This window comes from Xiphias gladius, chromosome 24 (assembly GCF_016859285.1).
Source record: "Xiphias gladius isolate SHS-SW01 ecotype Sanya breed wild chromosome 24, ASM1685928v1, whole genome shotgun sequence".
In the NCBI taxonomy this organism is placed as follows: domain Eukaryota; kingdom Metazoa; phylum Chordata; class Actinopteri; order Istiophoriformes; family Xiphiidae; genus Xiphias; species Xiphias gladius.
The window spans coordinates 14462044-14473513 of record NC_053423.1 but is presented as its reverse complement, the minus strand read 5'-3'; the positions used below and the strand labels follow the sequence as shown (position 1 = coordinate 14473513).

Below are 11470 nucleotides of genomic sequence, written 5' to 3'. Positions count from 1 at the left end.
TTTTTCAAAACACAAAAGAAAATTTCTCAATTAGTGTTCCTGTATTTATCTAGTTGTTAACATTCAAATATTATAATGAATAAGAAAAAAAAACGAAAACAGTCGAGGTCAGTGAAAATCATGTATTTAAAAAACCAAAACTTTCATCCATCACTCCTGGGCAACAAATAAACAGGACTGTTTGTAAGGACATAAAAATGGTGGGTTTTGTTTTAACCATATTTCAGAAATCTGGAGTCAGGCCTGAATGTCTATTTATTTACATGCTCATACACTACAAAAATAGAACAAAACAACAAAAATCAAAACAGCTGCTCTCCTCCTCTTCTTCATCTGGCATCAAAAACAACCACTGGAATAAAATAGTCAAGGAAATGTATTGGTATTACAGACATTTGTTCCCTTTTTAACACACACACACACACACACACACACACACACACACACACACACACACACACACAATAAATAAAAACATATAACATGGTCTTTTACCTGTCTCCTCTATAATCTGAAATCCCAAATCCCCACTGTAAAAACAAAAAAAATCAAACCATAGGATTTAAGGTGTGTTATCATTCCAACATCTGAAAGTTATTTCAGTCTGATTACTGATACTCGAAAACAACCCATACCTCCATGATAAATAAATTCACTGCATGGTTTCACTCCATCTCTCACACACACACACACACACACACACACACACACACACACACACACACACACACATTTAAAGGATACATCTCTTTGTTCTCTTCTTGTACATGATCCTGTAGCCACACTCTCTGCATCGGATTGGATCACGGGCCTTAATTTCATTTTCTGTGTGACATTCTGCAATTAAAGACAGGAAGACTATTACAGAAAATACTCTTGAATGAAGACTGATGCAGTTTTTAGAACTATGTTAATGGATTAGTCAGTCAACAGAAAATTAATCTGAAACTATTTTGTTATCTATTAATCGTATTAAGTGATTTTGTCTAGTAACAATGCCAAACAATAATTGCTTCCAGATTGTTAACTGTGAGGATTTTCTGCATGAGCATACAAAGTTACACATAAGTTTCTGTGTAAGCATGTATGCTTACACAAACTCAAATGTGTGAAAAAGAGGGCAAGATGGACTACTTAATTCATCTCTATCTTAGGTGATAATTACACTATATTAGCCCTGTCAGTGATTTCTTAACTTTGCTGTAGACACGAAGGACTCTTTGTAGTATCACTTAGAAACGTATGCACTGCACTGGTTCATATTAAATTGTAGTTTCTTGTCATCCAGTGTAGTCTGGGAAGAGCTGTATGACACAACAATAAAATGGTAATTCACTGGGGAAATTTGGACTATATGGACCTCAAGGAACTCGTTTAATGGCCTCAGGAACTAATAATGCTTGCAAAAAGTAGTAGCACTCTGGCCATAAGTACAACAGTACTGATGGATCAGTTCTACTAGAACAGTAGTTAGTTATTGTACAGTATAAGGTAAAAGAAACCCCCAAAACAGAAGTATTTGTAGTAGTACTGGTAGTGACAGTAGATGTATTAGGTCTGGTACTAACGGTAGCATAAGTAACGACCGCAGTAGTTGTAACATTAACACAAGTAATAGTAGAAATGTACCTCCACATATGTAGATCATAGGCTGCTGCTTGGGTGGTTGTAAATCTTTCTGTGTATCCATTTTTGATCTTTAAAGATAAATCGAGAAGTGTTAACATCATCACATATTTATCGTTACAGCATGCTAACACAGAAACAGCATGGTGCTGCCGACAGGATTAATCTAAACCGTCATAACGGGTGGGCGTAGTGAACCGTAGAGTCCTTTAAGAAATCACAAAATGCAGTAAGTATAGAGTAAATATGAAATACACAAAAGAAATGAATAAAAAGTAATAGAAGTCACCGTTTTAAGATACCAACTGTTAGCTGTTTACCTCTCTTTTCGTCTCACACACGGCTGCCTACGCGCACATGCGTACAACCGTCCAGTTCCCCTCAAAGCAAAGTGGATTGTGATTGGTCAGAAGATATTCTTTCATATTTGGCATATTTTGGCTTTTTTGCCTGACAACGCCAATAATGCGAATCTATGACAAATTCTACTGTATGCAATAATCTTTAAGTTCTATTTACTGTACGTTATTCACAGTTTATAACTTTGTAGAGAATGAAACTGTGGTGTTTTTGTTTTTCACTCCGGCCCGACAGGAGGCGGTGTGGTGAAATTGTATCCCCAAAAGGTCCATCATCTGACGGACCCTCAGCTGGCCCTCCACTAGTTTTTGACAACAACGTCTCTGTCGACAATGTTCACATCGTGACTATTGGCCCCAAAACTCACATAACTCTCTATTAGTCCGTTGCCGTTGTATTCTTTGAAGTTTTACATCATGGAGCCGTCTGCGCCCAAAAGGTTTGTGTACATTCGACTGGTTTAAAACGTGGTTTCGAGCTATTAACTAGCGAGCTAAAGGGCTAACATAGGCGGTAGCTGCCGCTTAGTGAGCTAGCTGATGCTAACTTAGTTAGCTTTACCGGTTTTTCTCTCAAACTTTCTACTTGGTGATGACGAGTGAACGGGTGTAAAGATCACTCGTGACCAAAATCACAAGCACTGTGTTCAACCTTCTGGTGGGTTTCAGGCCTGCCTCGTGGTTGGGTAACTGTTAAAGAGAGCAATTTGACTTGTGTTATAATTGGGACATGAAATACAAATTATCCAATTGTGTGTGAAACAAATCTTACACCTCCCCGTAAGACAAATGAGCATCCCTGGTAACAGTTAAGTTAATTTGTCCCGGTGCCATGTGTACACTGTTTGTCTAAACTAAACTAAACACCACAGGAGCTGATTTCACTAAAGAGGAAATAAGAGCTGGCCGATATTGTATCAATAACATGATATATCTTAAATGTTGTTTTTCCTGGTCTGAAATGCTGGATTGCATTTAGGTCTAAAGTGTAACATTAAGGCTACAGCTGAAGGGTATTTTCATCAGCCGTAAATCTGTCAATTAACTTTTCGATTCATAAATTAATCGTCTAGTTATTTGATAAATTGTGAAAATTGGCCTTCATCATTCACAAGACCCCAGTGTGATCTTTTCAAGATGCGTGTTTTGTCCGACCATCAGTTAAAAAAATCCAACTATATCCAATTCTTATTTCATTTACAGTAGTTTAAAACAGAGAAAAGAAGTAAATCCTCACATCAACGAAACGATACATTTTTTCTTGATAAATTACTTAAATGTAGGGCTGAAACAGTCAAGTAGTTGATCGATAGAAAATGAATCATCAACAATTTGAATAATTTTTTTAAGTAATTTATCAGGGTAAAATTCAAAATATTTGCTGGTTCCAGCTTCTCGAATGTAAGAGGTGACCACTTTTCTGTTCTTCTTTTATATTTTATATCATTTTAAACTGTTAAAGTTTTGAACTGATGGTCAGACAAAACAAGTAATCTGAAGACGTCATCTTAGACTCTCTGAACTTGTGGTAGACATTTTTCACTGTTTTCCGACATTATAAGAATAAAATATTTAATCAAGAAAATTATTCACAGATTAACCAAGCCCTACTTAAATGTTGGAACGATTTCCAAAATTTTTAGTGATTAGAATTCTATTGACTAATCGTTTCAGCACTATATAGGATATAAAATTTCTGACTGTTCTGCGTAAAATAACTACTTCCACCTGCTTGCCATTTATCCATATTACTGATTTATGCAACCTCTGAGTCCGTATCACCAACCCACTTTGTAGTGTATGAAAGCACCAACACACAAACTCAAAATATCATCACAAATTAACTAGCAACAACGAGGTACTCCATCAAAATCCGCGATGACTGTATACTAAAATACCCTCCCAGCGTTTGTTTGAAATGCACATTTGAACATTTTGTGTTTTTAGTAGATTATCCCCAACTGGTCATTTACTTATGAGTGTAACTTTGTGCTAGGCACTGGAAACCACTGTTATTGTGATTTCAAATGCTTCTATGGTACAATGTTTTAGTTTGGTTTCACTTATTGTTTTTAGTTACACTGTTTATACTAAGATTAAAATTGATTTGTTCCATTTTTACAGCAAGCTGAAAAAGCTGAGTGAGGACAGTCTTACCAAACAACCAGAGGAAGTGTTTGACGTTCTAGAGAAACTCGGTGAAGGGTAAAAAGTTTCTGTATTGACTAACCTCCATTTCCATGTGTTGCACCAAGTCCATCAGACACCACAGCACTGTTCTTTTTAGGATGGACCTCTTTTATGGTGGTTAGCATTAATTTGTTCATATCTTCAGCTATAAAATGCACTTTGGACATATTGCGACTTTTGTGTCTGTGTTTAGTTCCTATGGCAGTGTGTTCAAAGCCATCCATAAGGAGTCAGGCCAGGTGGTGGCCATAAAACAGGTTCCCGTGGAGTCTGATCTGCAGGAGATCATCAAGGAGATTTCCATCATGCAGCAGTGTGACAGGTGAGAAAATAATGCAGATCTCCCCAAATCTCCACATTTACTAAAGAGATGAGATTAAAACCCTCATTGTCAATGGACAATGAGGGTTTGTCAGACAATAGTTTACTATGGTCTAAGTAGTTTAAATTTGATTTAACAATGGTACCATTAGCTACTGCAGTTGGTACAGCTATCTATTGTATTGATCTGCAAGAGTTTTCTCAATTTTGCTCTGTTTGAAATGAAACTTTCTCACCTCTTTTGATAATCGTTCTGTTTTGTGTTTCCTCCCAGTCCTTATGTAGTGAAGTACTATGGCAGCTACTTCAAGAACACAGACTTGTGGATTGTGATGGAGTACTGTGGAGCCGGGTCTGTCTCTGACATCATCAGACTGCGCAACAAGACGGTGGGTTCTTAAAAAGGGTTACAACTGCCTTTGTGGCCAGTCTAAAATGTTAGTGACTCCCAGAGTTTATATTTTCTGTAATATTTTTTAGACAGAGCCTGTAAAGTTATTCATATAATATATCCTAGACTGATGCACTTTACAAACAAATAGCATTGCAGTTATGTTTAAAGGTTACCCACTTATTTTCTACTTATCTTCTTATTGATATGATGGTGAGAAAGCTTTGGTGCCCTCGTGACTTTTTTTATGGACATGAGTGCATGGTTTTTATATAGCTATTACCAAACTACTGTTGAGTAGGTTCTGAGTTGTAGACGCTCAGATAACAAATGTTAATTAATGTAATTCACAAAGCACACCTAGCTGTGCTGTAGCAGGAAAAGGTCCTGGTTGACCATGGCCATGTGTTAACTAGCAAAACTAATGATTGCATAAGAAATACAATAATTCGTATTTTAACCTAGGTCACACATTTTTATTTCTTCATTTACTCTTAGAACTCATCTCATCCCTGCGTTTTCTTTTTCCTTCCCACCTCAGCTGACAGAGGATGAGATTGCTACCATCCTGAAGTCCACACTGAAGGGTCTTGAATACCTCCACTTCATGAGAAAGATCCACCGGGACATCAAGGCAGGAAACATCCTTCTCAACACTGAGGGACATGCCAAGCTGGCAGATTTCGGAGTAGCTGGACAACTAACGGTAAGATTAGAATTCATGTCTGAGACTTTGATCTAGTTGCAGCAAAGTGAATGCTCTATCAATCTTCCACGTGGAATATTTAATCTTTCGCTGATCTTGTGAATCCATCCATATGAAGTGATTTAAAACATAGTGCTTAATGATGACACCAGTGTATGTTTTCTCTCTGAAGGACACCATGGCGAAGAGAAACACTGTGATCGGTACTCCATTCTGGATGGCCCCAGAGGTGATCCAGGAAATCGGTTACAACTGTGTGGCTGACATCTGGTCCCTGGGCATTACCTCTATAGAGATGGCAGAAGGGAAACCTCCCTACGCTGACATCCATCCCATGAGAGTGAGTGTACACATGGTTTATTGAAGAAGTGGGTGCTAAACATAACCACTTTGCTCTTAGCAAAGTCTCTGTTGTTTTTTTGTTTTGTTTTTTAAGTCACTCCACCTGACTCCGTCTTGTATCCTTTCTTTTTCCTTCCAGGCTATCTTCATGATCCCTACCAACCCTCCTCCAACATTCAGAAAGCCCGAACTTTGGTCAGATGAATTCACAGACTTTGTCAAGAAGTGTCTGGTCAAGAATCCAGAGCAGAGAGCGACTGCGACCCAGCTCCTACAGGTTGGAGGAAGGATTAATTAATAAAACACGAAACGTAGAAGATGCATAGATATAACTCTTTTTCATCACAGAATGGTAAAATATGGTGCATACAACAATCTTTTTTTTGTCTTTTTTTTTGAACATCCAGCACCCATTCATCAGCCAGGCCAAGCCGGTCACAATTTTGAGAGACCTGATAACTGAAGCCATGGAGATGAAAGCCAAAAGGCAACAGGAGCAGCAGAGAGAGCTAGAGGAGGAGGATGACAACTCTGTACGTTTGCTGAGATGTTGTTCCAGTCAAATTAACCAGCAGACAGCTATATGTTACGGGCCATATGTCTAATTGTCTTTTGTCATCTAGGAGGAGGAGACTGAGGTGGACTCTCACACTATGGTGAAGTCGGGCTCAGAGGGTGCAGGGACCATGCGGGCCACCAGCACCATGAGTGACGGAGCACAGACCATGATCGAACACAGCAGCACCATGTTAGAGTCAGACCTGGGCACTATGGTCATCAACAGTGACGATGAAGAGGAGGAGGAAGACCAGGGATCCATGAGGAGTGAGCACGCACATGTTGTTAACCTAATTACAGGGCATTCAGTGATGTAACACCATATTTTTAAGTGATAATAAATGTTGCGTCCCTGTTATGTAATGGGTTGCAATATTGTCCAAAATATGAGGAGTGTCCCCTTAAAACCTCAAAAATCATAAACCCCTGACATGTTTCAATACACAAGTGGATTTAGTTTAATGTAAATAAATTATTTGGATGTAAATTTTTTTTTTTTTTTTTTGTGAATCGTTCAATATCTGATAAATTTATGAATTGAAAATACTTTGTGATAATTGTGTCTTAGGAGAGTTGGAACATGATTCTCTTCCTCCTCCACAGGGCATGCCACCCCCCAGCAGCCAATACGTCCATCCTTCATGGACTATTTTGACAAGCAGGACTCCAACAAGGCGGCCCAGCAGCAGGAGAACTACAACCACAACCAGCCCCAGGAGCAGCCCGGGTACCACATCCAGTCCAAGAGCGTCTTCCCTGACAACTGGAAGGTTCCTCAGGATGGAGACTTTGACTTTGTGAGTAATGTCTTCCATGAATGGGGTTTTTTCATAGTGGTCATTATTATACACCAGTGCTTCAGTGGTAAAAATAGCAAAACAGAAGCAGTTCTTACAGAATTATCCACAAGAAGACACTGAGGGATTTTGTTCACTGGCAGCTGTTTTTCCACACGCACCCGCACCATGACCTAATTTTCAGAGCCCTTCTCTCAAGCACTTATTGTTGCTAGGTTACAAAAACTGTCTTTGAGCACTTCCGCATTACTTCACTGTAAACATCAAGTCTCTGTATTTTACTTTTGAAAGGCTAGCTAAAACAATGGACAGAAATCATGTCCTGGCATTGGCAGCAGTTTTTCGACTGGACGCTCACCTGACAATCCTGACAGACGTGGCAACATCCCTGCACGCTCTTGATTTCAAATATTGATCGTGTTAACCCCTCAGTATCAGATTGTAAATATGTGGGTTGTCAGTGACAGACAGGATCGCTCTCTCCTCCACCATAGTTGACAGTGTCGATAATGTAAGTCCCGCCCCCTTCTTGATTTTGATTGGTCAGTGAGAGAGAAGGGACATTGACAAGCGCAGCGGTGTTCCAAAAGTTGAACTGTTTTCAACTAATAAGCGCAGCAGGGAAAAAAAGCTGTACGCTGACGGTGTTTTTGCACTGAGGACGTTGAGCACTGTCAACACTGATCTTAATAGGATTTTGCATAGAAAATAGACACTGCCAGTGCAAAAGTAGCTGTCTGTGGACAAGGGCCCTAAATATGACTCATCTCTTTCCCATCGTTGTTTGTGCTTGTATTTGTATGCTGTCACTCAGTTGAAGAACCTGGACTTTGAGGAGCTACAGATGCGCCTGAGTGCCTTGGATCCCATGATGGAGCGGGAGATTGAGGAGCTCAGGCAGCGCTACACCGCCAAGAGGCAGCCCATCCTGGATGCAATGGACGCAAAGAAGAGACGACAACAGAACTTCTAAGTGATCCTCTCTGTCACTTCCATGCCCTGGTCTGGGTTTCTCAAAGCCACAATTACCACAAAACTTATATTCAAAAGACTCAGAGGAACTAGGATGACCTTATTGTCTTTGTTGGAAGCCGCCTGCTGTTCTGACTGACTACTAACTGGCCTCTGACTCAAGGGAGATGCTCCTTTTCCTGGATGACATCCATTTTGTCCCCCTGGAATCCACACTTACAAGCCTTGTTTCTACATTATGTATGTCTAGATGCTGCTCCTTCATTTTAAACCTTAAATTTGTTTTCTGCTGTTCCCGTAGAGTTGCTCCTCCACAAATGTCGCTCAAGTCCGCAGCAAAAGAGAGAACTGAGCGTTGGTGATTATAAATCTGAAAGTCAGAAAATAATTCTCCCTATCCTAAATGAAATTCCCCTTCATGTCACATAGAAACCCCCCTGGGAGTCCCCATCGAAACATAAGGAAGGACATGTACCATGACAAACAGGTCAACATTTCACCTATTTTCTGGCAGCAGCGGGGGTTATAAGCAGTGTGGTCAATGACAAGTGGTCTTTTTTCCTCAGACTTTTTACTTTCACTGTAAATATAATATAGAGCTTAGTTTGGAAATACCTGCGACAAAAAGCTGTGGAGGTTTGTCCATGACCAAAGACAATCAAGGTAATGTTGATTCAGTTGAGAATGCCTTAAAAATATTTGAAACCTGGTTTTCAAAGTAAGCAATGTAATAGAACAACCAAGCCTTCGGATGGTTAAATCCATGGAGATGAGTTGGACTGTGGAGAGCTGCAAATGTTTGTCAGAATGGACAGAAATGACAGAAATCATTTGGATGATGAAGAGTGCATTGTGCATGTTTTCAACTGTTTGTGGACCAGAAATTCTAAACTTATTTCACTAGTCTTTATCATTTAATTTTATTGTTTTCAAATGTGATGTTCTGGACTTCTTTATACATCCAATGTACTGTTTATATTGACAGATACCATGCATCTTAGTGCCTCATAATACACCTGTCCCAGTTCTGCATCTGTCTCAGAGCGCACACACTCACAAATTCCTCCATGAATTTAAAAAACAGCGCCTTTATTCGGCAATTTGATCCACTTTTTAATGCAAGAGTTGTCACAAAAATTCATTCCCAAATGGAAAAAAAAGAAACTTCTATGCTTTCCATACAAGTAAACACATTCCTAAATACTGTATGACTTTTATTTTAACTTCGCTGGGGTCTTTTAAAACCCTGTATGACTTTCCGAAAAATTTAAACCAGACGTCGAGCCATAACAATTCGGAGCTCAGCGAAAAAAGTAACCTGGCATCAGCCACACATCTACTGTCTGAGATTCAGATTTTAGATCATTATTTTGTATTGCATTAAGATCCCTTTTCAGCAAATTTCTGGTAAGTGTGTGTGTGTGTTTGTTTTTTTGTTTTTTTTGTTTTTGTTTTTTCCAAACAATTACGAGTGTTGCTCCTTTCCATTTCCTGGCATTACTAATGAAAGAATGAAGATAAATTGTTACTCAAAGCTCTGTGCTGTGTGTGTTCAGACACAAGCTCATTTTTTAACCACTAAAAGCTATTCAAACAAAATAATTTGGCACAGTGATTGACTTTGTGGTGTGAAATTGCTCCTTTCTGAAAATGAAGGTCAGAGGTTAGTAAGGTGTTCAAAATTTCAGCGCTGAAGGTAACTTATGTCAGTATAAGCATATGAAATGACCAGTGAGTAATAAGAAATTGTCCAACAGAAATGTTAACAATGTCTTTGCAATGGCTGAGAAACTGTTTATCTTTTATTACTGTTTCCTACCAGGGAGCACTGACAAATTTTATTATTTAACTAACACATCTGGCTTAGTATGTATCTTGGTCACAATTCTTAAAAATCCTTGACTTTGGTTATTTATCAAAAATAGTTGTTTGAAAACTAAAATTTGCTGTTATCAAATTTTTGCCAGCTCTCAAATGCTGATATGAGTATCGGCCTCAAAAGTCCAATTTGGGGGCTGTACACAGTTTTGAATGTTGAATTGAAAACCTCTACTAACAAGCCAATGACAACCTTGTTCTTTTCATGAAAGAAACAAACGGCTCTGTTTTAGCTGTAATTTAGTTTTGTGTTGATGTTTGATTTTGATTTGTCACACGTGCTAATAACGACCCTTTGAATGAATTCAGACGGTCCTCATACTGAATACACGTACGGTATGAGTGCAGGTCGCCGTTACATTTGAATGTTAATATGCAGTCTTGATACTGTAGTTCAGCCCATACTTTCTGCATATTACGTGACATTTTAGTAATGCGGTAATAGATAGTAATAAATAGACCTGTTACATTGTCCCACTGTGTTTCTCATCTGATGGACAATTAGGCCAAATTGAGCCGACATTTCAAACACATGAATCTAAATTTCATTCCGCACTGTCTCGGCTTCTGAATGATCACATTTGCGTGTTTTTGCTTAATTTTTCTGCATGAAGATGAACCCGTTCTCTCACAGAAATCATCAGCAATCTTGCCATGAGTTGTTTTCATAAATGAAGTCTGCAGTGCATTGGCAACTTACACACAAGCATTCACACTCTATTTCTTAAATGTTTAAATTTCTTTCTTTCTTTTTGTGACACTGGTTTAAAAATAGAATCTGATTTGGCTCTTAATACTTTTACCCTTTGTCCACTATATTTGGCTTGATTTCTGTGTGTGTTAGACTCTGCATGTTTATAATTATGTTTGCTCTGTAGTGGAATGCTCTTATTATAACTGCACAGGTAAGAGTATTGTTAATATGGAAAATGGATTATTTTCAGCTTTTAGTTAACGCTATTTGCTCTCTTCAATTAAAAAGCCCAGTTTGAAATATGACATTGTTCCGAATTGGCCATATCATTATATACAGTTATCCGAAATCACTTTTTGATATATAGCTATATGATTTTGTCTTCATTTATTTCTGCTCTATAATGACTTGAGGGTGTAGGGTGGAATGTAAGCATTTATGTTTGAACCTCTTAATTTATTATCTTTATTTGTATTACTTTATAAAGTTTTGAAAAGGTGCAAGAAATAATAAAAGTTACTTCTAGTTAACCTTAACCGCAGTGGAATGCCTTTTATCTTATCTCTATTGCAGTAGAAACCATGATGAAAGACCACAGGACAGAACACCTGTTGTACCCTAACTCTTCTGCTATGA

General features: G+C 38.5%; 2 protein-coding genes across 3 annotated transcripts; one reads left to right on the top strand and one right to left on the bottom strand.

Moving 5' to 3' along the window:
- Positions 1–108: 108 nt before the first annotated feature.
- On the bottom strand, positions 109–2294 carry polr2k (RNA polymerase II, I and III subunit K). Of its 2 annotated transcripts, none has more exons than XM_040122398.1 (4): positions 1916–2294; positions 1630–1697; positions 745–837; positions 109–352 (listed from the first exon to the last, which is right to left on the bottom strand). In XM_040122398.1, exons 2-4 carry the CDS (start codon positions 1688–1690, stop codon positions 330–332), a joined length of 177 nt encoding a protein of 58 aa, XP_039978332.1. In that variant the 5' UTR covers positions 1691–1697; positions 1916–2294; the 3' UTR covers positions 109–329. The 2 variants fall into 2 exon arrangements, with proteins under 2 accessions (XP_039978332.1, XP_039978331.1); XM_040122397.1 differs by having other exon boundaries at positions 1947–2294.
- On the top strand, positions 2245–11358 carry stk3 (serine/threonine kinase 3 (STE20 homolog, yeast)). The gene is made up of 11 exons (XM_040122390.1): positions 2245–2425; positions 4110–4190; positions 4369–4497; positions 4771–4885; positions 5429–5593; positions 5766–5933; positions 6075–6212; positions 6343–6468; positions 6559–6760; positions 7097–7290; positions 8105–11358. Exons 1-11 carry the CDS (start codon positions 2403–2405, stop codon positions 8261–8263), a joined length of 1500 nt encoding a protein of 499 aa, XP_039978324.1. The 5' UTR covers positions 2245–2402; the 3' UTR covers positions 8264–11358.
- The last annotated feature ends 112 nt before the right edge of the window (positions 11359–11470 follow it).

What these genes read in the sequence shown, in the direction of transcription:
- polr2k (XM_040122398.1), bottom strand. Translation starts at nt 1,690, where the DNA reads ATGGATACACAGAAAGATTTACAACCACCCAAGCAGCAGCCTATGATC. An exon ending in TATGATCTACATATGTGGAG is followed by an intron (nt 838 to 1,629) that starts GTACATTTCTAC and finishes CTTTAATTGCAG; the next exon opens with AATGTCACACAGAAAATGAA. An exon ending in CAAGAAGAGAACAAAGAGAT is followed by an intron (nt 353 to 744) that starts GTATCCTTTAAA and finishes ATTTTATTCCAG; the next exon opens with TGGTTGTTTTTGATGCCAGA.
- stk3 (XM_040122390.1), top strand. Translation starts at nt 2,403, where the DNA reads ATGGAGCCGTCTGCGCCCAAAAG. An exon ending in CTAGAGAAACTCGGTGAAGG is followed by an intron (nt 4,191 to 4,368) that starts GTAAAAAGTTTC and finishes GTCTGTGTTTAG; the next exon opens with TTCCTATGGCAGTGTGTTCA. An exon ending in ATCATGCAGCAGTGTGACAG is followed by an intron (nt 4,498 to 4,770) that starts GTGAGAAAATAA and finishes GTTTCCTCCCAG; the next exon opens with TCCTTATGTAGTGAAGTACT.